This window comes from Podarcis cretensis (assembly GCF_951804945.1).
Source record: "Podarcis cretensis genome assembly, chromosome: 18".
In the NCBI taxonomy this organism is placed as follows: Eukaryota; Metazoa; Chordata; class Lepidosauria; order Squamata; family Lacertidae; genus Podarcis; species Podarcis cretensis.
Window position 1 is genome coordinate 12,484,031 of NC_137188.1, and position 24,879 is coordinate 12,508,909.

Below are 24,879 nucleotides of genomic sequence, written 5' to 3' on the forward strand. Positions count from 1 at the left end.
AAAGAAATTATTTATTTGGTTTTTCAGATTAAAATTTTCCAACATAAAAACAAGATTCCAGAGAATCTCCTGGACTTCCCTCCTGCCGTTTGTGGGTCCCGTTGTTCATCATTTCCTCCCGCATCTTTTATGATAATCCAAACGCAGGTGGCGCTGTGGTCTAAACCGCAGAGCCTCTTGGGCTTGCTGATCAGAAGGTCGGTGGTTTGAATCCCCGCGACGGAGTGAGCTCCCGTTGCTCGGTCCCTGCTCCTGCCAACCTAGCAGTTCGAAAGCATGTCAAAGTGCAAGTAGATAAATAGGTACCACTCCGGCGGGAAGGTAAACGGCGTTTCCATGCACTGCTCCGGTTCGCCAGAAGCGGCTTAGTCCTGCTGGCCACATGACCCAGAAGCTGTACGCCGGCTCCCTTGGCCAACAAAGCGAGATGACCACCACAACCCCAGAGTCGGCCACGACTGGACCTAACGGTCAGGGGTCCCTTTAAAGGTAAAAGGTAAAGGTACCCCTGCCCGTACGGGCCAGTCTTGACAGACTCTGGGGTTGTGCGCCCATCTCACTTAAGAGGCCAGGGGCCAGCGCTGTCCGGAGACACTTCTGGGTCACGTGGCCAGCGTGACATCGCTGCTCTGGCGAGCCAGAGCCGCACACGGAAACGCCGTTTACCTTCCCGCTGGTAAGCGGTCCCTATTTATCTACTTGCACCCGGAGGTGCTTTCGAACTGCTAGGTTGGCAGGCGCTGGGACCGAGCAGCGGGAGCGCACCCCGCCGCAGGGATTCGAACCGCCGACCTTTCGATCGGAAAGCCCTAGGCGCTGAGGCTTTAACCCACAGCGTCACCTGCGTCCCACCTGGGGTCCCTTTACCTTTACCTATATTACCAATAAAGAGTTTGTGAGCGTTTGCTCAAAACCTGCCAAGGAGTCCAGTTAACTTTGTTGTTCCTTTAAGCACTTCGTGAAAGGTTCCCATTCTTCTTTAACGTCACAGTTATCCTTGTCACGTAGTTTATGCATCAGTTTCGCCAATTCCGCATAATCCATCAGTTTCTCTTGCCGGTTTTCCGGAAGCTGTTAAGCCATGGAGGGTTGCCAACAAACCCGGGACAGGAACTGGGAAGCGCCTGAAAGTATACCCTTCAACATTTCTCTGACGAAAATAGGGACGTCCTATTCAGTCATCACCATAATAACAATTTTACTGTTTATACCCCACCCAACTGACTGGGTGTTCCCAACTCCTATAGTTGTAGTTACAATTCGTGGGTCACCATCTGATCTTATTCTGATCTTAATTTGAATTTAAGCTGTGTTTTAATCGATTGCTCGACTTTATGTTTTATGTTCTTTTTAGGGGGAGGGGAAAAACAGGGGGGGGGGAATGAGGATGATGTATTTTTGATAAATTATGTTGAAATCCCTAATAAAAAATATTTAATAATAATAAAAAAAACCAGCTTCCGGAAAATCGTGCGTATAAAAAAACAACCCGAAACTTTTGCAAGTTGGACGAGGAAGGGAACAGCTCCTGTCCTTTTCCTCTCTCTGCCTTATCTCGCTTAGTTCCCCGCGAGACGCTTTGCAACGGGCCGTGCCTCTTTGCCAACAAGTACCGGCCGGCGGCTCCTTTCCGGAACCGAAATGAAAAATATATTGAGAGAGGGTGTGTTTTGGTGTGCCGGTGCAGAGACAACCCTCCCCTATTCCTGAGCCCAACGGCCTGGCGCCCTTCCCTCTCACTTGGCAGGCAATCTGCCTCTTTGCACAGAGAGGAATTCTCCAAAAAAAAAAAAAAATTGTTAAAAGATGGCTGCCAAGTGGGGAAGGAACTTTTCGGAACGGCGGTGGGTCGCGGGGTGTCCTTTCGCTGCTTGCAAAATGGCTGCCTTTGCGCATGCATGCGCCGTCGCGCACGAGAGAGGAGGAGGAGGAGCTGCGGGGAGATAGAGGTTGGCATTTAGGACCGTCCGGGAAAAGGCTGGAGGCCTGGAACGAGACTTTTTTCTTTTTTGAAAATAAATATATATATATAAGCTGCGAGAGCAAGAGCCAAAATTCCGTGTCCAAAGTAAACAGCTGGCAAACTGTGTGTTCTTTTTGGTTGGAAACCTTCTCTCTCTCTCTCTCTCTCTCTCTTTTCCATCCCCTTTTTCTCATTTCCTCCCTCTTCTCCCTCCCTTGGTTTAAAATAAATAAAATAAAATCCGATTCCCTCTCCTTTTGAGAGAATATGGAGCTAAGGGGAAAGAGAGAGGGAAGGGGGAAGAAAACAAAATTTAAATAAAAAGATTTCCGTCTGGTGGTTTGTCCCCATTGGCACGTATTTTTTAAAAAAAGAAACAGCACTTTGGGTTATTTCGTCAGATTCTTGGAGGTCTTTGGAGTCCGTAGGGAATAGAGTTTGTCGACTGCGGCAATTGAGGGGCGTTTAGTAAGTTTTCCCATGGTGGTGTAACAACCTTGACATTTTAACTTTAGGTTTGTTTTTGTGGCGGAGGGGCAAAGGCAAATTGGGGCGGGGGGGGGTTTCCTTTCCCTGCTCTGCACGTGGTCCGCTCTTCCCCCCGCCCCATCCTCCTGCTGTTCCTCCCCATCTCCGAGGTTTCGAACTCGGCACAAAATGGCCGTTGGTGGGGTGGGTGGGGCGTCAGGGCCGGCAGGGAAGGGGGAGGCTACAAAATGGCCTCCCCTAACTGCCGACACTCGCCACGTGTTGGGAAGGTGTGTAAACACACCCCATTTTGCATTCGAATCCCCACCCCCCAGCACAAAATTGTGCAAACACACACCAACACCATGTCTGCACGCAAACAAAATGGAGGGGAACGGGACGACCACCCCATAATTTCCAGCCAAGGAAAAGCATGTTGCACGTTTCCAAAACAAATTTTATTTGGGGGGGGGTGGCATTTTGTGATAGGGACGAACCGAAGGTGCAGATGCAAAACTGCACCCTGAATGGGACGCTCTCGGGTCCTCGCCGGTAACCCTTTCCGTACAACCGTGGGACGGATCCGGATGGGGAGGCTGCGAAACGGGACGCCAAGGGAGGCCTGTGGATTTTGGGAGCCCAAAAGCGAGCACGCCTGCAGATCAGGGAGAGAGAGAGAGAGATGGAAAGAGATACGGGGAGGAGAAATATTTTTGGCAGGGCGCTCTGGCGCCGGCCCAGTTCCCAAAGCCGGGAGCGAGCTGAGCAGATGAAAACAGGGGGCCAGGGTTTTGAAGGGAGAGTTCGGACAAACGCCATCGTTGGCAAATCTCCTGGACGGGTTATTCCTCCCCTTGTCGTTGTCATTTTTGGCTCACGGTACCCGGCTGGGCACGGCCTCTGCATTTTATTAACCACAGCTGCGCTTGAGACTGCCTGGCAGTTGCACCGCTCTGTGCAGGTGAGCGTCGTTTTAAAAACAGAAAAGAAATGGGAATCAGGCCCTGTTTCCCAGGGACAGCCCAGGATTCGCAGAAGCTGTCCCGGTTTCTGATCCGACCCCTGAAATGCCCCGCTAGTAATTTTGATACACACGCACACACGCCAACGTTTGCATGTAAGACTCCTAAGATTTGAATTGGGTCCGCCCGCTGCGTCTCTGCATGAGTCCCCGATCTTGTTTGATGTATTACAGTATTTTAATATTTTTTTGGAAGCCGCCCAGAAAGGCTGGGGAAGCCCAGCCAGATGGGCGGGGTATAAATAATAAATTATTATTATTATTATTATTATTATTATTATTATTATTATTGCAATTGGGAGGCCCACTCAGAACAGAAACTCATGCATAAGCAATAGGCAAACCCTCCAAGCGCCCCTATTTTCCAGGGACAGGCCAGGATTCGCAGAAGCCGTCCTGGTTTCCGATCCAATCCCAAAAATGTCCCACTAGTAATTTCGATACACATGCACGCCCTCTGACGTTTCCATTCATATTTCAAGAAAGATGGCTGCTGCTGAAAGACTCTGAGATTTGAATTGGGTACGCCCGCCGTGTCTCTGCACGAGTCCCCGATCTTGTTTGATGTATTACAGTATTTTAATATTTTTTTGGAAGCCGCCCAGAGTGGCTGGGGAAGCCCAGCCAGATGGGCGGGGTATAAATAAATTATTATTATTATTATTATTATTATTATTATTATTATTATTATTATTGCAATCGGGAGGCCCGTTCAGAACAGAAACTCATGCAGAGGCAGTAGGCAAACCCCCCAAGTGTCCCTATTTTTCAGCGACAGCCCAGGATTCGCAGAAGCCGTCCTGGTTTCCGATCCGACCCCCGAAATGTCCCACTAGTAGAACTTGCTGTTAAAATGGAACACACAAGATGAAATGGTTAAATCGGCTATGATAAAGTGGGCACAGGATATTGGGTACAACATTATGTTTGAGGACTGGGAAAGGTTGTGGACCACTGGGTTGAACTTCACTGCATGTAATGCTTTGAAGGAAAATGTAATGAAAATGATATATAGATGGTACATGACCCCAGTCAAGCTTGCAAAGATATACCATGTGTCTGATAATAAATGTTGGAAGTGTAAAGAAGCTGAAGGAGCATTCTTTCACCTCTGGTGGACTTGCCCTAGAGTGAAGGCTTTCTGGGAAATGATTTATAATGAACTGAAAAAGGTATTTAAGTATACTTTCCCCAAGAAACCAGAGGCCTTCCTCCTGGGTATTGTCGGCCAGAGGGTGATAAAGAAGGACAGAACTTTTTTCCTGTATGCAACAACGGCAGCAAGGATACTCATCGCTAAGCACTGGAAAACCCAAGATCTACCCACACTGGAAGAATGGCAGATGCAACTGATAGACTATATGGAATTGGCTGAGATGACCGGCAGAATCAGAGACCTGGGAGAGGAGAGGGTTGAAGAAGACTGGAAGAAATTTAGGATTTATTTACAAAAACACTGTAATTTGGTTGAATGTTAAGAAGGATGCCAGATCATAAACAATTGAGCACCACTAAATTAGACGTAATCTGGATGATAAATGAGATTGAGGAAAATATAATTTTTTTGGAGAATTATTAGACTAAATTAAATGAATGAGACTTAAGAATGTAAACAAGTTGATAAATTGCTGGAAAAAGTTTTACAATGATGCAAGTGGGAGCGGGGGACGTGAGGGAGTCCAAAGAAGCTTTGAAAATATGTTATGATATATGTTATATTGTTTATTATTTTTGCACTTTTGTATTTAAAAAAAATCTCAATAAATATTTTTTTTAAAAAAAAACACTGCAAACTCAGAAGGAAGCGTTCCGGGTTGCAAACTTTTTCTGAAAGCAGAACATGCTCAGATTTGTTACGCTGAGGTCTCTTTTGGCTATTTATTCTGTATTTTTGTGGCTCTTTTCGTTTTGTTTTTGTGACTGTGTGGAACCCAGTTTGGCTACTGACGCATTGATTTTGTGACTGCAGTACATTGTTTGTTGCTTTCGTTTTATGGATCGACGGTCTCGCTAGATAGCGAAATCCATGTTCAATTGCTGTTTTAGGGGTTGTTTTTAAAAGTCTGGAACGGATTAATCCGTTCTGCATTCCTTTCTATGGGAAAGCAGTGCGCCTTGGTTTTGGAATGCTTTGGTTTTGGAACGGAATTTCCTGAACGGAATAAGTTTGAGAACCAAGGCACCACTGTATAAAGGAGATAGCCTCAATTCATTGTGTTGTTGTTTAGTCGTTTAGTTGTGTCCGCCTCTTTGTGACCCCCTGGACCAGAGCACGCCAGGCCCTCCTGTCTTCCACTGCCTCCCGCAGTTTAGTCAAACTCATGTTGGCCTCTTCGAGAACACTGTCCCACCATCTCATCCTCCACTGAGATGGAGTTAATTCTGTTTCACCTTTGCGTCGGCAAAACGGCCCACATGGAGGAACCGCATGCAAAAGCGTCTCCCCTCCCTGACACGGAAGCAGCGGCAAAAGTGACATATCATACAGAGATGCGCCGGGCACCCTCCTCTGTGTGCTTCTCTCTTTTTTTGCAGCCCGCAAAAAAAGTATTTAATCAAATGCAAGGGGGCACACATTGTTGTTGTTGTTGTTTAGTCATTTAGTCATGTCCGACTCTTCGTGACCCCATGGACCAGAGCACGCCAGGCCCTCCTGTCTTCCACTGCCTCCCGCAGTTTGGTCAAACCCATGCTGGTCGCTTCGAGAACACTGTCCCACCATCTTGTCCTCCGTCGTCCCCTTCTCCTTGTGCCCTCCATCTTCCCAGAGAGTCTTCTCTTCTCCTGAGGTGGCCAAAGTCTTGGAGCCTCAGCTTCAGGATCTGTCCTTCCAGTGAGCACTCAGGGCTGATTTCCTTCAGAATGGAGAGGTTGGATCTTCTTGCAGTCCGTGGGACTCTCAAGAGTCTCCTCCAGACCAACATTCATTACTATCAATAATTTTTAAGGATCTAGCAGGGTCTCAGCTGCCCCCTCTCTCCCCCCCCCACGGCCACATCTATGACACCCATGGAAAGAAAGACCCTGGTTCAAAAAACGACTCCTGGTTCAATGATCAGCAGGGAACGTGCCGATTTCTGCAGAAGGAAGAGAAAGAGGGGTTTGCATGTGGGGCATTTTGTCTGTGGGTGGGAGGCCGAGAAAGAGCAGAGCCTGGGCAGGCAGAGCCAAGTGGGGGGGGGGGCGGTTGTCTAATCCAGGATGCTACAAGGAACCATTAGTGCTGAGCTCAGCGTCTACTCTGCTGATGTCCCGGAGAGCCTGATTATTTTTAGATAAGATGGAAAGCCTGGAACGGAGAGTTCTGGGCTGCAGCCTGGCCGAGGCGTGAGCTGTGTTTCTGATGAAGGAGGGAGGAGGGGGCCGGCGAGTCGGGTGTGGGGAGGAGAAGCGAGTTGCTGCAGTGGGTGAGTTTTTTCTCCCCACCTCTCTCTGCACGGAGAGCCCCCGTGGCTCTCCCTTCGAAGAAGGCTTGGTCCGGCGCGCACACACACAAAAACTGCAGCAGAAAGTCACCCGGTTGCAACACAATCTCACCCAAGCATTTAAGCCCAGGGTTTTGCAACCTTTTTGGGCCCACAGCTCCCTTGAACTACAGTGGTACCTCAGGTTAAGTACTTAATTCGTTCCGGAGGTCTGTTCTTAACCTGAAACTGTTCTGAACCTGAAGCACCACTTTAGCTAATGGGGCCTCCTGCTGCCGCCGGAGCACGATTTGTGGTCTCATCCTGAAGCAAAGTTCTTAACCCGAGGTACTATTTCTGGGTTAGCGGAGTCTGTAACCTGAAGTGTATGTAACCCGAGGTACCACTGTACATTTGTCTGTGGCACAACTGTGGGGCTCAGGAGCCATCAAGGAGACAGCTGATTCAGTTCACATTCAATGGCAAGCTTATCTCAGTAAACCACAGAGCCTAGGACTTGCCAATCGGAAGGTTGGCGGTTCGAATCCCCCCAATGACGGGGTGAGCTCCCGTTGCTCGGTCCCTGCTCCTGCCAACCTAGCAGTTCGAAAGCACGTCAACGTGCAAGTAGATCAATAGGTACCACTCCGGTGGGAAGGTAAACGGTGTTTCCGTGCGCTGCTCTGGTTCGCCAGAAGCGGCTTAGTCCTGCTGGACACATGACCCAGAAGCTGTACGCCGGCTCCCTCGGCCAATAAAGCGAGATGAGCGCCGCAACCCCAGAGTCAGCCATGAGAAGACCTAACGGTCAGGGGTCCCTTTACCTTTACCTATCTTGCTTGCTCTTTCCAAAAACTCTACAGAAACCAAAAACAGAGCCCTCTGCCGAAACCCACGCTTCCCCGAATGGCGTGGTGCTGTTCTCTGGCCAAGCAATGTGCAGAAAAATGTACGGATTGTGGCCAGGTGTGCGCCAAGAGGTGTTGAAAATAGCTCCAAATTCCAACATATCAGGGCAGAGGTTTCTATGGGAAAGCAGCGCGCCTTGGTTTTGGAATGGACTTCCAGAACGGATTAAATTTGAGAACCAAGGTACTCAATTATTTGAGGTTCTGCCACCAGCCTTAGCAGAAACCTGCCCCCTGCAATGTCCTATTTATGGGGTATTTTTACCCGTGATTTCCCAGGAATGGCTCGACAACTTTGGCTGCCCTGACAAAAATCCTGAATACGCCCATGTCCAGGGTTGAAGGGGGTGTCATTAGCGAGTATTGCCAAACTCTCCCTCTTGTGAAAGGGCTGTCGTACAGGCAGGCAGAAGTTAAACTGGTGCATCTTTCTGGATGTGTGAAATTACTCCCCTGTGGAAAAGTATTGGGATCGATCCAGATACACAGAGTGAGGGACGGGAGACAAAATTCATCCAATTTCACTGAGCTTCATGGCCAAGCACGGGGGTCTTGAACCCTGGCCTCCCAGGTCTAACCACTGTACCACACTGCCTCGCCTTTGCCTTCAGAAGCGGACATAGCTGCTTTGCCCTTTGCGAAACACTGCCGCACTCCAAGAATTGCACTTCTCTGAATTTTGCGGCGCTGCCAAGAGAAAGGGGCGGAAGTTCACCAACCAGGGCAAAGCGTGCATATAAACACGTATATTTGCGAAAGTAAAATGCAGAAATGCATCACATTGGGGAAACATAAACATCAAGAGGAATTTGCTTTGAGAAAACTTGCACGTTAGAGAAGATTCGAGTTGATTTCTCCTCTTTTCGCAGGCCACGAATTTTTATAAAGGTAAAGGTAAAGGTACCCCTGCCCGTACGGGCCAGTCTTGACAGACTCTGGGGTTGTGCGCCCATCTCACTTAAGAGGCCACGGGCCAGCGCTGTCCGGAGACACTTCCGGGTCACGTGGCCAGCGTGACATCACTGCTCTGGCCAGAGCCAGAGCCGCACACGGAAACGCCGTTTACCTTCCCGCTGGTAAGCGGTCCCTATTTATCTACTTGCACCCGGAGGTGCTTTCGAACTGCTAGGTTGGCAGGCGCTGGGACCGAGCAGCGGGAGCGCACCCCGCCGCAGGGATTCGAACCACCGACCTTTCGATCGGCAAGCCCTAGGCGCTGAGGCTTTAACCCACAGCGCCACAAACAACAATTATTATACTGTGCCCATTCGGCTGGGTTTCCCCAGCTGTCGCCTCTTCCTCTCCTTGTTTTCTTTAAGCTAAGGTAAAAGGGTAAAGGTAAAGGGACCCCTGACAGTTAAGTCCAGTAGCAGACGATTTTGGGGTTGCGGCGCTCATCTTGCTTTACTGGCTGAGGGAGCCGGCGTTTGTCCGCAGACAGTTTTTCTGGGTCATGTGGTCAGCAGGACTAAGCTGCTTCTGGCAAAACCAGAGCAGCGCACGGAAACGCTGTTTACCTTCCCGCTGGAGCGGTACCTATTTATCTACTTGCACTTTTGACATGCTTTCGAAATGCTAGGTTGGCAGGAGCAGGGACCGAGCAACGGGAGCTCACCCCGTCGTGAGGATTCGAACCGCCGACCTTCTAATCGGCAAGCCCTAAGCTTTGTGGTTTAGACCACAGTGCCACCCGCCTCCCTTGTTTCTTGTTTAGAAAACCCAATAAAAAGTTATCTCTGAAAGAAAAGGAAGTGAAAATCTGGACACAAAAGTTGTGGAGCTTTTTGGGGGGGGGGTGTCCGGCAATTTTCAGACCTCTGGCATGCCTAGTCCCTCCAATCTCAACGAAAGAAGATGTCTCTTGGGGCAACTGGTTTAGCCACTGAGAGCACTGGAGGCTAGACAGGCTCTGTCTGTCCAGCAGGAATGTTCTCTCATCGGGCCACAGATTCATTCCACGAATGGGCATGTGTGGCCATCCATAATCGTGACCCGTCACATGGCTGAAAGTGAGCGCGATAATGTGAGTCTGTGAGGGTTTGGAGGCGGTTGGAGGATGGATGGCGGCTAACAGATTGAGGCTGAATCCTGACAAGACAGAAGTACTGTTTTGGGGGGACAGGGGGCGGGCAGGTGTGGGGGATTCCCTGGTCCTGAATGGGGTGACTGTGCCCCTGAAGGACCAGGTGCACAGCCTGGGAGTCATTTTGGACTCACCGCTGTCCATGGAGGCACAGGTTTAGACCACAGTGCCACCCGCGTCCCGGTTTCTTTAAGCTAAAAAGTCCCGAATGCTGTTTATATTACTTCCTTTTCGGATCTCTGAAGGGATTTCGGTGCAAGGTAATCAGAGATATCATTAGCCCGGGCCATTTGCAGTCACAAAGCTCACGCCTCCATCTTTCCTTTTCAGATTCAGATCAAAGCAGTAGCCCCAGGACGGGAATCGGCTCTGACCAGGAGGACAGCAAGCCCATCATCACGTTGGGTAAGTCAAAGGATGCTCAGCACACAAAAGTGGGAAGAGGAAAAACGTCTTATGTCCCTATAGCAGGGATGAGAGGAGATTGCCATGCCACTGGACTACAACTCCCATCATTCCTGACCATTGGCCATGCTGTCGGCGGGGGCTGATATGAGTTGGAGTCCTGCAAGCTCTGGAAAACCGCATGCTCCCTGTTTTTCCTCTAAGAGGTGTTCTTTCCTCAAGAGGGAATTCCTCTTCTAAACAGAGGTATTCCTCCATCTCTCGCATGTAGTAAGGAAACGGTACCTCTTAGGTCAGGCATGTGGGTATCTGAGGGCCTCTAGATGCTACAACTCCCATCATCCTTGCTCCCTGGCCACCCTGGCTACAGAGGCATCCCTTATTCTCAGGAGGGAATGCCTCTGCTAAACAGGGAGTACCTAAACAGGGATTATCTCCTCTAAACAGAGAATACCTCTTCTAAACAGGGAGTGCTTCTTCTAAACAGAGAATACCTCTTCGAAACAGGGAATGCTTCTTCTAAACAGAGGATACCTCGTCTAAACAGAGAGTACCTCCTTTAAACAGAGAATACCTCCTCTAAACAGAGAATGCCTCTTCAAAACAAGGAGTGCTTCTTGGAAACAGGGAATGCTTCTTCTAGACAGAGAATACATCTTCTAAACAGAGAATACCTCCTCTAAACGGAGAATACCTCCTCTAAACAGAGAATACCTCTTCGAAACAGGGAGTGCTTCTTCGAAACAGAGGATACCTCCTCTAAACGGAGAATACCTCCTCTAAACAGAGAATGCCTCTTCTAAACAGGGAGTGCTTCTTCTAAACAGAGGATACCTCCTCTAAGCAGAGAATGCCTCTTCTAAACAGGGAGTGCTTCTTCTAAACAAGGAATGCCTTTTCTAAACAGAGAATACCTCCCGTAAACCGGGAATACCTCCTCTAAACATGTAATACCTCCTGTTTCTTCCTGGCAATTTATTTATTTTTAATAAAAAGGAAAGCAAAGCATCTAGTTCGTGCACCTAGTTTCCCCGTTTCAATTCCTCCCAGGTCGTTATGCTCCCCGTGCTCAATTAATCTCTCCCCCTTTTTCCGCAGACGCGACAGATTTCCAAGAGAACTTCGTCACGTCCGGGGTGTTCAGTGTCACGGAGCTGATCCAAGTTTCCCGGAGTGAGTAGGCCTCTCTTTGCCGCTTCTTGTATAGCTGGCCTTCATGAAAACCTGGCCTGTGGCTCTGGTGTTTGTTTGTGTTTTGTGTTGTGCCAGCAGGGTAACTTTTGCACAAGCAGTCTTGCACTCTGCAGCTGCACAATCATAATTGTGCAAGGAGGAATTGCTGCTCCCAGTCCGTGTTGACAAAACTAATTTGATTCCTAGCCGTGATTCAAGATGGCGTCCAATTCGGGCAGAGTAAACTCCTTTGTTTGGCTTCCATTCTTTTTTATTTTGTTTTTAAGGGAATCAGAAAGTATACGAGCAGGAATTGACAAATAGACAGCTGAGGGAGAAGAGGAAAGAAAAGGGGGGGGATATATAAATTGAAAATAACTTGGGGAGACCTAAGAAATGGAGTGTGAACCGGAAAGAAATAATGCAACTTCCGGTTGGACGCGCGATTAATGGCGGACGAGAGCTCTTTTTTGAAGGGAAAAAGGAAATAAATAATGCAATATAAAGCAGTAAACAGGGGAAAGAAAGAACACGTTGACGACAGAGGGTGGGAAGTCAACTTAATGGGGAAACTGCATTATGTTTGGTGTCGATTTGCTAAAGAACTGGAAAACTAATACAAATAATTTGGAAAGGAAGTAAAGGTTTGCGCCCAGTTCTGCCCAAACACTGATGCAAAGCTGTCTGCTCGAGCCCAGGGGGTGTCCAGTCACATTTGGTCGAAATTGCTGCAGTTGTGTGGCAGGTTTGACCTGCCATCTTGATCCCAGTGAGATCCTGGAGGAAATGTGTTCCTCGAACTCAGGACCCACCCGGCTGGGGACAAAAGGCTTCCTTCTCGGCAAACTGGAGCCCCCCCAACACACAGCTTGTTGACTCCCTTTCTCTCTTTTTTTAACATAATTTTTCTTTTTTTTATTGATGCAAAATTTTATTGACGCAAACTTTTATTTTTTTATTGACACAAGTCCATAACTTGAAGTATTGCTCAAAAAGAGCATCGACCTCCTTGGCTTCAACAAATTAGGTATAAAGAATACAAATTTAAATTTAATTGGAAGACGAAAAGATAAATTTTGGATAAGTAACATTTTATGATTAAGTTTCAATAAGAGTATGTTAAATCCCAAAATTTGAGATATTAATATTGGAAAATTATATTATATGAATTAAACCAAGTTAATAATTTGCTGGCAAAATTTATGAGTTTAGAAGGCAGGAACAAGGGTTGTGAGGAAGTCCAAAGATGAATATGAAATGTGGATATTGGAAAAGATTGTGTTACTATCTATGTACTTTATTGTTAAACTAAAATTTAATAAATATTATAAAAAAAAAGAGCATCGACCTCCTTCCCTCCCTCTTTCTGACTTCCACATATCTTTAACGAATTCGTCGCATTTCTGTAACTACCTTATATATTCTTTTAACATTCGCCCTCTTATATGTAAATCAGCTCCTTAATTTCATGTCACCAAACCTTTCAAGTCAAACGTTTTCAGATGTTTGCCATTTTCTTTCAAATGAGCTCTAAATTTGCTCCAGTCCTTTTGAAACAGTTCGTCGCGCCGATTCCGGATCTTCCCCGTCAGCTTTGCCAACTCCACATACAGTGGTACCTCGGGTTACAGACGCTTCAGGTTACAGACTCCGCTAACCCAGAAATAGTACCTCGGGTAAAGAACTTTGCTTCAGGATGCGAACAGAAATTGTGCTCCGGCGGCGCGGCGGCAGCAGGAGGCCCCATTAGCTAAAGTGGTGCTTCAGGTTAAGAACAGTTTCAGGTTAAGAACGGACCTCCGGAACGAATTAAGTACTTAACCCGAGGTACCACTGTATTCAACCATCTCTATCTGCCAATCTTCCAGAGTAGGAAATTCCTGCTGCTTCCATCTCTGGGCCAAAAAGTATTCTTGCAGCTGTTGTGGTGTACATAAACAAACGTTGGCCCCCTTTCTCTGCCTTCTCCGCAGCGCCGGTGGTGACGGGCACAGGGCCAAATTTCTCCCTTGGGGAGCTGCAGGGGCACCTCGCCTACGACTTGAACCCCTCGAGTACGGGCATGAGGAGGACGCTCCCCAGCACTTCCTCCAGCGGGTGAGTCCGGGCTTGGGGTTGTGGCGCTGCGTTCCCACCCTGTCATCGCCTTCCATTGCTACCCCGTCCTTCCCACAGCCTTCTAATGAACGCCGCAACCCCAGAGTCGGCCACGACTGGACCTAAGAGCCAGGGGTCCCTTTACCTTTAACATGGGGATTAGTAAAGGTAAAGGGACCCCTGACCATTAGGTCCAGTCGTGGCCAACTCTGGGGTTGCGGTGCTCATCTCGCTTTATTGGCCGAGGAAGCCAGCGTCCAGCTTCCGGGTCATGTGTCCAGCAGGACTAAGCCGCTTCTGGCGAACCAGAGCAGCACACGGAAACACCGTTTACCTTCCCACTGGAGCGGTACCTATTTATCTACTTGCACTTTGAGGTGCTTTCGAACTGCTAGGTTGGCAGGAGCAGGGACCGAGCAATGGGAGCTCACCCCGTCATTGCGGGGATTCGAACCGCCGACCTTCTGATCAGCGAGTCCTAGGCTCTGTGGTTTAACCCACAGCACCACCTGCGTCCCTAACATGGGGATTAGCAGCTAACTAAAGTTTGGGTTCTCTTTTGTTTGGGGCTTCCATCTTGTTCCACCTGGTGGCAGGTGGGAGTCCTGTCACGACAGTCTTCAATAAAGACCAAGCCTACTGGCTGCTGTTTTGCTCTGGTATTCCTGGCTGGTGTCCTTGTTTATTGTCCAAGGGAGCCCTCAGATTTCTCCGTTAACAACCCGAATGCTAACTTCTCTTCCCGTTTCTGCCTCACCTCAGGAGTAAACGTCATAAGTCCGGCTCGATGGAGGACGACCTGGACGGCAGCCCGGGGGGCGAATATTACACGTCGCCCAGCTCCCCCACGAGTAGCAGCCGCAATTGGACGGAAGACATGGAAGGGGGTAAGTCGGAGGGGAGCCGGGACGCCCCAAAACCTTCAGGGGCTGCACCTTCCTGAGAAGAGGAGGCCAGTATAGATTTAGAACAGAGGTTTGTAGAAGGGCACAGTCCAGAGGCTGCAGAGGGGAGAAACTGGTAAATATTGAGGGAGCAGCAGGAATGAATTAATCTTTATTTACATCAGCCGTCGGCCGCAGCAATAAAACAACAATACGATATACAAAGAATAGAAATAAAAAGTCGATTATATACAATACATGTTAGGGTTTAGATTCAGTAGTCAAGTGGATCTTATTCTGATTGCTCATCTAAAAACCTTGAAACCTTTGCTGTCACCTGCTCATCTTGATCTGCCAAGAGAAAGGACCCTGGGGCAGTGTCTGGGCGACCCGGGATGGACGATAAAAGAGGGGTGATAATCTCATTCCTCAAGTCTTTATCAAGAGGGCAAGCCAGAAGGGCATGCACCACCGATTCGGGACTGCCATCTCCACAGGGTCATAAGTGTTTTTCGTGTGGAATCGGCAAATGCCCTTCAGAAAATGGAGAAACACACCTCGGAAGCCGTTCGAATTCTGAGGCACGTTCGAAAACGGAAGCATTCCCTTCCGGGTTTCCAGCGTCTGGGTTCTGAATTGTTCGGCTTCCAAGGCACTCGAAAAAGCGAGGTTCCGCTGTACGATTACTAATCCCAATCATTCAGATGCCGAATTATATAATTTAGGTGGGTCCCACTCCCTGCTACAATGGATGGTTTGATTTTATTTTACTTCATTTCTGCGATCCAAAATCTTATCCATCTCAATTAAAATCCATTCAAAAATTATTATTCTTATTATTAGCTTGCAAAAGTATCCACAACAGCATTTGGTTGGTGGGGAAGCCCCAACATTCCCCCATTGTTAGCTTGCAAATCTATCCCCAAAAGTAAAAAGGCAAAGGGTCCAGTCATGGCCGACTCTGGGATTGCGGCGCTCATCTCGCTTTACTGGCCGAGGGAGCTGGCAACGGGAGCTCACCCCGTCATTGCGCGGATTCGAACCACCAACCTTCTGATCGGCAAGTCCTAGGCTCTGTGGTTTAACCCACAGCGCCTCCCACATCCCTTTCCTCCAGGTCTAAAGGTAAAGGGACCCCTGACCTTTAGGTCCAGTTGTGAATGACTCTGGTGTTGCGGTGCTCATGTCGCTTTATTGGCCGAGGGAGCCAGCATCCAGCTTCTGGGTCATGTGGCCAGCAGGACTAAGCCGCTTCTGGCGAACCAGAGCAGCGCATGGAAATGCCGTTTCCCTTCCCGCCGGAGCGGTACCTATTTATCTACTTGCACTTTGAGGTGCTTTCGAACTGCTAGGTATGTAGGAGCAGTGACCGAGCAACGGGAGCTCACCCCGTCATTGCGGGGATTCGAACCGCCAACCTTCTGATCGGCAAGTCCTAGGCTCTGTGGTTTAACCCACAGCGCCACCCGCGTCCCACCCCTAAAGTATCTTTCTGCATTTGGCTGGTGGGGAACATCGGGGATTCCCCACCCCTGCTCTCCCAGCCAGCCATCGTTTCCCCTCCAACAAGAGACGTGTTCGTATCCTCTGTGAGAAGAGCTTTATTTCCATCCCGGACTGGATGTTCTGGTTGTAAAATCCTTCTCAATGAACGTCTGGGAGAGAGCTAAACCCTTTAGTGGCGCCGCGTAAAACGACTGCCCCAGATAAATCGCTGCCTGGAGGGCAGGGGCTAAGCCGAGAGGGGATTAACCCTCTCTCTGCCCTGTCTTCCACCCCATTGCCAGAAGGACGTTGGAGATGGCAGGAGTTGCCAGCCTTCTTAAGCTCAGTGGCACGTGGGTGCCAGCCCCTCTGGTCAGCTGCTCCCCTCTGTGTGGCATCACACACAGTGCCAGATTTACGTATAAGGGGGGGAAAGTGATTTAGGAGCCCAGCCTGTGATGTCAAAGTTATTCCACGTATTCATTCATTTTTTTTAATGGTATTCTGTGTGAGCCATCGCTTATGCACCGTATTTTTCGCTCTATAAGACGCACCAGACCATAAGATGCACCTAGTTTTTGGAGGAGGAAAACAAGAAAAAAAAGATTCTGAATCTCAGAGGCCAGAACAGCAAGAGGGATCGCTGCGCAGCGAAAGCAGCAATCCCCTCTTGCTGTTCTGGCTTCTGGGATAGCTGCGCAGTCTGCATTCGCTCCATAAGACGCACACACATTTCCCCTTACTGTTTAGGAGGGAAATGTGAGTCTTATAGAGCAAAAAATACGGTGTTTTCCATTTTTATATTGTCATATTATTCGGTGAACTGAGACCTGCAGGTTTGGGGCGGTATACAATTTTAATAAATCATCGTCATCATCATCACTGATCTTGGGAGTTTTAAAAATTATTGGTTAGGCTTGCCCAAGACTCAGACAGAGCTGCAACAGGTAGGGTCTTTAATTCTCAAGGTCGTGGGTTTGAGCAAATGATTCCTGCACTGCAAGGGGTTGCAGAATAGATTATCTGGAAAGGTTCCTTCCAGACTAAACAGTTCTTTCCCATCTCCTCCGAGTGTCCTGTTTTTCCAGGGACAGTCCCGGAATGACAGAAGCCAGTTTCTCTTCTGCCATCGAATGGCGGATGAGTTTCATGAATTAAATCAGAGCCGCACCTGATATTCAGTACCGGATTTATGTATATGCTAAACAAGCTCTAGCTTAGGGCCCCACCTTCTTGGGGGCGTCCAAAAAAATTTAAAGGGGAAAAAACTGGATGCACACTTCCAAAATACAAGATAAAAAACCAATAAAATAAAACCTACATACAGTGTTTTGTGTTGTGTAGGCTCCTAGGATGTTAGTCATGGGCCCCGCCTGCTCCCTAAAATATCACTGGTTTGCTCCTTTCTCTATATAGGGTGCCTACATTCTGAACGTACAAATGGCTTTTACAAGTATTGAAGATATAGGGAGAAGAGAGAAATGTGAGCATAGGGGGCGTGATTAGAATATGCAGTTGATAAAGGAATGAAACTGTAGAAGGGGAGGAAGGGAAGTTGATGGTTGTGAATGTTATGGCTATCTTTATTGAAATGCGAAAAATGGTAATGGAAAAATATAAATCAGGTGTAGGCAAACTCCGGCGCCCCAGATGTTTGGGACTACGATTCCCATTATCCCTGATCACTGCTCCTGTTTGATAGGGATGATGGGAATTGTAGTCCCAAACATCTGGAGGGCCAGAGTTTGCCTATGCCTGGTATAAATCATTAAAAATTAAAACATTAATAGGCGCCTTGGAAAGCACACTTAAAGGGCACAAGGAGCAGAACTTAGGGGGCCTATTGGTGCAGATAAACACGTTGACTCTTCTCTCAAATTCCTCCCCAGGAATTTCTCCGAAAAAGCCAGACATTGACAAGTCTCCTTTCAACAGTCCGTCTCCGCAAGATACTTCGCCCCGGCTGAGCAGTTTTACACAACACCACCGTCCCGTCATCGCCGTACACAGCGGTAGGTCGGGGGTCACCAAGGAAGGGGGCAAAATAAGGCAGGAGAATTCTCCCTAAAGCTGGAATGTGCCCTTCGGGTTCATGTGTCTGTGTTGTAGGGAAGCCGTCTCCTTTTGAAACCCCTCGCAAGCAGAAAAGTAGCAGTGAGTCCTTGCACTGCTAGCTTTCTGCTTGCAGAGACTCTCAATACACACCGTATTTTTTGCTCTATAAGACGCACCAGACCACAAGACGCACCTAGTTTTTGGAGGAGGAAAACAAGGAAAAAAATATTCTGAATCCCAGAAGCCAGAACAGCAAGAGGGATCGCAGCAATCCCTCTTGCTGTTCTGGCTTCTGGGATAGCTGCGCAGCCTGCATTCTCTCCATAAGACACACACACATTTCCCCTTACTTTTTAGGAGGGGGAAAGTGCGTCTTATAGAGCGAAAAATACGGTATGTGATTCCTCAGTCCCAGCCGTCCAAATTGGCAAAACCCACCTCTTATTTTTTGACTGAAGTTGCTTCCGGCACAACTTTTGAAAGTCTTTCCTTTCTCCTAAGGACGTTCTCTCCACCGTTCCCATCAGGGGGCTCTGAGCTTCCTCAGCAAACTACAGTTCCCAGAATTCTTTTCTGCAGCAAACGGCCTTGTGATTCCCAGCCGATAAATTTAATAAACGTAATTAAATAAAAGTAGCATTTCCTACTGCGCCTGGCAGGGAGGAGAAGAGATGCTCCATCTTTGACCAGGAATGAGGGGAAACACCTTTGCCCCCACCCAGTTGCCATGTGTCCTCTTTTTCCAGGACATGCCCTCCTTTTGAGGATTAAAATATCCGGGCGGATTTTGTAAAAATTGACTTTCCCAAGGAGACCGGGAAGCAGGGAGGCGAGGTTGTAGCTGGAAAGAAGGCCAGGGCAGTGGTCTCCGCAAAGGCACACTGGACGGGGGTCCAGGGGTGTCGCGGCAAGGCCGGCCACCCAGTCTCCTCTCTACCTGACAAGACAGAAGTACTGTTTTGGGGGGACAGGAGGCGGGCAGGATTCGATGGTCCTGAATGGGGTAACTGTGCCCCTGAAGGACCAGGTGCGCAGCCTGGGAGACATTTTCGACTCACAGCTGTCCATGGAGGTGCAGGTCAATTCTGTGTCCAGGGCAGCTCCATCTGGTACGCAGGATGAGACCCTCCCTGCCCGCAGGCTGTCTGGACAGAGTGGTGCATGCTCTGGTTATCTCCCGCTTGGACTACTGCCATGCGCTCTACGTGGGGCTGCCTTTGAAGGTGACCCGGAAACTGCAATTAATCCAGAATGCGGCAGCCAGACTGGTGACTGGGAGCGGCTGCCGAGACCAGATAACACCGGTCCTGAAAGACCTTCATTGGCTCCCAGGACGTTTCCGAGCACAATTCAAAGTGTTGGTGCTGACCTTGAAAGCCCTAAACGGCCTCGGTCCAGTATATCTGGACGAAGTATATCTGAAGGAGCGTCTCCACCCCCATCATTCTACCCGGACACTGACGTCCAGCACCGAGGGCCTTCAGGCAGTTCCCTCACTGCGAGAAACCAAGTTACAGGGAACCAGGCAGAGGGCCTTCTCGGTAGTGGCGCCCGCCCTGTGGAACACCCTCCCACCAGATGTCAAAGAGAACAACAACTACCAGACTTTTAGAAGGCAACTGAAGGCAGCCCTGTTTAGGGAAGCTTTTTAATGTTTGATGTATTACAGTATTTTAATATTTTTTTGGAAGCCACCCAGAGTGGCTGGGGAAGTGGGTGGGGTATAAATAAATTATTATTATTATTATTATTATTATTATTATTATTATTATTATTATTATTATTATCTGTTGCCCCCTGCAGGTATCGCCCGAAGCCCTCACCCTTCCTCCGCGCTACATTTCCCCACCACCTCGATCCTGCCCCAGACAGCCTCTACTTACTTCCAACACACAGCCATACGGTACCCCCCGCACCTGAACCCTCAGGACCCTCTGAAAGACCTCGTCTCGCTGGCCTGCGACCCGTCCAATCAGCAGCCGGGACCGGTAAGGAACCGCCTATCTTGTCCCCGTGTGGTTTTGGGGTTCAGGGGAAGTCCTGGGACTTGCCAACTTGGAGGTCTCGCTCAGCTCGCTCTTCTCAAGCCCACCGTAGATACCGCTACCCCTCTCCCCTGCGCGGTTTTTCTCACCCTCTTGAGGACTAGCGGATTGTTCGGGCTGCGGCGGTTTCCGAGCGGCCATGTGTAGAAATGCGCATTACGCCAGGCTGAAACTTCTCAAAACTCTTGGAAGTCTCAGGTCGCAAGGTGGTTAGATTGGTCTCAACTAGGGCCAGGGCCTTTTCAGTACTGGCCCCGACTTGGTGGGACGCTCTGTCCCAAGAGACCAGGGCCCTGCGGGACTTGACATCTTTCCGCAGGGCCTGCAAGACAGAGCTGTTCCATCTGGCCTTTGGTTTGGACTCATTCTGACCCTTATGTTTCCCTCCCCTTACGGTTTTGATCTATGGGCTACTTTTAAAATGAGGCTGCATTTTAACCTGTATTTTAAATTGGGTTTTTTAACCGTATTTTTCGCTCTATGAGATGCACCAGACCACAAGATGCACCTAGTTTTTGGAGGAGGAAAACAAGAAAAAAAATATTCTGAATCCCAGAAGCCAGAACACTAAGAGGGATCCCTCTTGCTGTTCTGGCTTCTGGGATAGCTGCGCAGCCTGCATTCGCTCCATAAGACGCACACACATTTCCCCTTACTTTTTAGGAGGGAAAATGTGAGTCTTATAGAGCAAAAAATATGGTAATTATTATTATGTTTTTACTGTAATTTTGATGGTGTTAGCCGCCCTGAGCCCAGCTCTGGCTGGGGAAGGCGGGGTATAAATAAAATTTATTATTTTTATAATTAAAAGGGAGCTGTCTGTGCGTCGGGACAGGCGGTGTTGATGGCGAAAAAGGAGGCTCTCTTGCTTGTGTTGGGGCACACAGATATCTTGTTGGGGCACACAGATATCAGATATCTGTGTGTTGGGGCACACAGACATCTGGAAGGGCGCAGCTTCAGAGTTTCCCATAATGCCCCGGGACACTTCCTGCGTTTTGGGCATATGACACCTTGTTCCAGTGTGTAATACAGTGATTCAGTGTGTCGTGGCACCCTGGGGTGCCTTGAATGATGTTCAGGGGTGCCGCTGGCAACAAGGAAGGGTGTTCAAAAAACGTTGAGGTGCTGCCAGCTCTGCAGGCAAGGGGGGGGACATAACTGGGCTCCTGAGCCCTACAGGGGTGCCACAGAAATAATGCCGTGGGTCAAGGGAGCCGCGGCTTAGAATCTACAACACGGAAAGCACGACACACAAGGAAAGGGGAACTAGGAGGGCAGAGGAAAAAGTCAAGCTCGGGAACCGGTTCTTAAACGGGATTGTTATAAGGACCAGCGGGTGTGGGAAAGGGGGGCATTGCTTAGACAGAAGATGGGATAGATCAGGGGATGGCAAGGCTTAGTCCATCAGCTTAAAGGTAAAGGGACCCCTGACCATTAGGTCCAGTCATGGCTGACTCTGGGGTTGTGGCGCTCATCTCGCTTTACTGGCCGAGGGAGCCGGCGTACAGCTTCCGGGTCATGTGGCCAGCAGGACTAAGCCACTTCTGGAGAACCACAGCAGCGCACGGAAACGCCGTCTACCTTCCCGCCAGAACGGTACCTATTTATCTACTTGCACTTTGACATGCTTTTGAACTGCTAGGTTAGCAGGAGCAGGGACCGAGCAATGGGAGCTCACCCCGTCATTGCGGGGATTCGAACTGCCGACCTTCTGATCGGCAAGTCCTAGGCTCTGTGGTTTAACCCACAGCGCCACCCGCGTCCCTTCAGTCCATCAGCTTAGTTTGCCATTATTCTCTGGCAGGGACTTTATCTTTTTTCCGTCTCTGGGCTAGTAACATCCGTGTGGCAGTCGTTGCATAGCCAGATTATCATCTTCCAAAGAAACTCCTCTATGCTGAACTTTTAAAAACAGAGAGCGTAATGTTGGTGGCCAACAAAATATATCTCAAGGCAAATCTTTAAAAATGTACTATAAACACCAGCAACTGGAAACACTAGCCTGTGAGCGCTCCAACTGGAGAACAGCCTTTCCCAAAGCTGTCGTGGGCTTTGGAGACACTCGAACTCAGGACAAGAGGGAGAAACATGCTAAGAGGAAGGCAGGCTTGGCAAACCCTCACCAGGATCAACTCCTGCATGGAAACCTATGTCCCCACTGTGGAAGGACGTGGGGATCCAGAATTGGCCTCCACAGTCACTTACGGACTCACTGTTAAAACCGTGTTTATGGAAGGCAACTGGCTATGAGGGATTGCCAAAAGGAGAAGTAGAAAGATTGGGTTCGATCGCAGTGAGATGGGGCATCGGCATGGCGTGTTACGAGAGGGGGAAAGCCAGAGGGAGATTTTGGACTGCTTTGAAGCTGGGAATCTCCAGCCGTCTCCAAATCAAACTCTCCCTGCCTTCTGCAACCATCACACAAACACACACACAGAGAGAGACGGGTCTGGCCGTCGATATGCATAACATATAAAGGCTTCTTTGATGTGCATCTCGCTTTGCTGCAAGGTTGCTCTCCACCCTGGTGGGCTCCCAGCTCCATCACCAGCAGGTGGCCCCTTCAAAGGGGTACCTACCTACTGCTCAGGCTGCCTGCAGGGCAGCTGGGGGGGGGGAATAGAGGAGGCCCAACCCCCCACCTCCCAAAAACACACACTGCATTTACGAGCCAACATTACCTGTGAAAAAACTTTTGTTGTTGTTGTTTAGTCATTTCGTCGTGTCCGACTCTTTGTCGAAATATATAAAAAATTAAAAAAGATTGTCCAGTAGCACCTTGTTGTTGGTGAGTCGTTTAGTGGTGTCCGCCTCTTCGTGACCCCCTGGACCAGAGCACGCCAGGCCCTCCTGTCTTCCACTGCCTCCCCCAGTTTGATCAAACTCATGTTTGTAGCTTCGAGAACACTGTCCCACCATCTCGTCCTCTGTCGTCCCCTTCTCCTAGTGCCCTCCATCTTTCCCAACATCAGGGTCTTTTCCAGGGAGTCTTCTCTTCTCATGAGGTGGCCAAAGTCTCGGAGCCTCAGCTTCAGGATCTGTCCTTCCAGTGAGCACTCAGGGCTGATTTCCTTCAGAATGGAGAGGTTGGATCTTCTTGCAGTCCATGGGACTCTCAAGAGTCTCCTCCAGCACCAGAATTCAAAAGCATCCATTCTTCGGCGATCAGCCTTCTTGATGGTCCAGCTCTCCCTTCCATATTTGCTCCTGTTTTATTTCCTTGGGTATCGTCTCTCTGCATAGGGTTGAAGTACGTCTGGGTTTTCCTGGACGTATCCAGAATACGGCATGTCCAGGGAAAACCAGTCTATGTTTCTGCCTCCCCCCCCCCATTAAAATACAGTTGTGCCAAACAGAATCTGTTCCGGAAGTCTGAAAACATTCGGCGACCGAGGCACGGCTTCCGATTGGAGCTTTCTGTGCACAATCCGAAGCCGCGCCGGATGTCCGGCTTCTGGAAAACGTTCATGAACCAGAACACTTTTCTTGGTTTGTGGTGTTTGGGAACCAAGGTGTTTGGGAACCAAGGCATTTGAGAACCAAGGTGTTTGGGAACCAAGGCGTTTGAGAACCAAGGCATTTGAGAACCAAGGCGTTTGAGAACCAAGGCGTTTGGGAACCAAGGCGTTTGGGAACCAAGGCGTTTGAGAACCAAGGTACCGCTGTATACAGAGGATAAATGTAAAAAGTTAAATTACATTTTGGGAGTTCGGATCAATAGTCAGATGGTGGGTCTTATTCTAATCGCTCCGGTTAAAAACCTTGCAACTTTTGCTATCTATCGCCTGTTCCTCTTGATCTGCCAAGGGAATGGAGACTGTAACAGTGGTTGGGCGACCCGCAATGGACAATAAAAGAGGGGTGATAATTTTGCTCCTCAAATCTTTGTAAAGATTGCAGGCCCGAAGGACATGAGCCGCCGATTCGCGACTGCCATCTCCACAGGGACATAGGCGTTTTTCCCACTGGGGTTTTTTTGGAATCGTCCCTCGAGTATATTCAGTATATTCAGTCTTGCGAGAGTCAAAGCACGTCTATATTTTGGAATTATTAAGTTATGCAAACAGGGCGGCCAAGAGTCAAAACGTCTAGGTGGGGAATAAGTCGTACCATGGGCAGAATTTTCTTATTGTGGCCGAGTTGTTCTGTCGCTCGATATCGTTTAATTAAATTGCTTGCTTTACTAAAACCCAGCTTGAGTAGCCATCGTGGGGATAAACCACAAGAGTGAAGTTTTGGGTAAACTATTTTAGTCCCGGCACTCTCTTGCGACTCTAGGGGTAGTAGGCCGGACGGATCTGTATGTGTGTTTGTGAGAAAGTCAATGTAATAAACTAGCCTACTGCATAAATTTGCATTTGTCGCCCCGCCCATTTTGCCTCTGACCCCGCCCACTAGCGGCATGTGGTTTCCCCCTGCCCTTCTCATAAATATGGGGGGGGGTCCACAGATCGCTCCCCTCCCTCGATCTTTATTCCAGCTTTTGCAACTTCACCTTACTGATCCTAAAATAAAATAAAATAAAACAATAAAGGAATGCGTTTTCAAATGCCGCAAAGCAAAGGTCAACAGTCCAGCTATAGCCCTATGCCTAAATTCCACCACCATCACCTAATAATAATAATAATAATAATAATAATATTTATACCTTGCCCACCTGGCTGGGCTTCCCCGGCCACTCTGGGTGGATCCCAACAAAAATATAAAAGCACAATAAAACATCAAGCATTAAAAACTTCCCTAAACAGGGCTGCTTTGAGGTGTCTTCTAAAAGTCACATAGTTGTTTATTTCCTTGACATCTGAAGGGAGGGCGCCACCACCGAGAAGGCCCTCTGCCTGGTTCCCTGTAACCTCACTTCTTGCAATGAGGAAACCGCCAGAAG

The 24,879-nt window shown here is 48.8% G+C and overlaps 1 protein-coding gene across 4 annotated transcripts in view; it reads left to right on the forward strand.

The window, feature by feature from the left end:
* NFIC (nuclear factor I C) overlaps nt 1–24,879 on the forward strand; it is a 96,842-nt gene that overhangs the window by 61,714 nt on the left and 10,249 nt on the right. For all 4 annotated transcript variants that reach the window (XM_079960733.1, XM_079960731.1, XM_079960734.1 and 1 more), the window contains exons 3-8: nt 10,178–10,252; nt 11,351–11,425; nt 13,399–13,522; nt 14,285–14,409; nt 17,781–17,903; nt 19,750–19,934. In XM_079960733.1, coding sequence (XP_079816859.1) covers nt 10,178–10,252; nt 11,351–11,425; nt 13,399–13,522; nt 14,285–14,409; nt 17,781–17,903; nt 19,750–19,934 — 707 coding nt within the window. The remainder of the gene's footprint in view (nt 1–10,177; nt 10,253–11,350; nt 11,426–13,398; nt 13,523–14,284; nt 14,410–17,780; nt 17,904–19,749; nt 19,935–24,879) is intronic.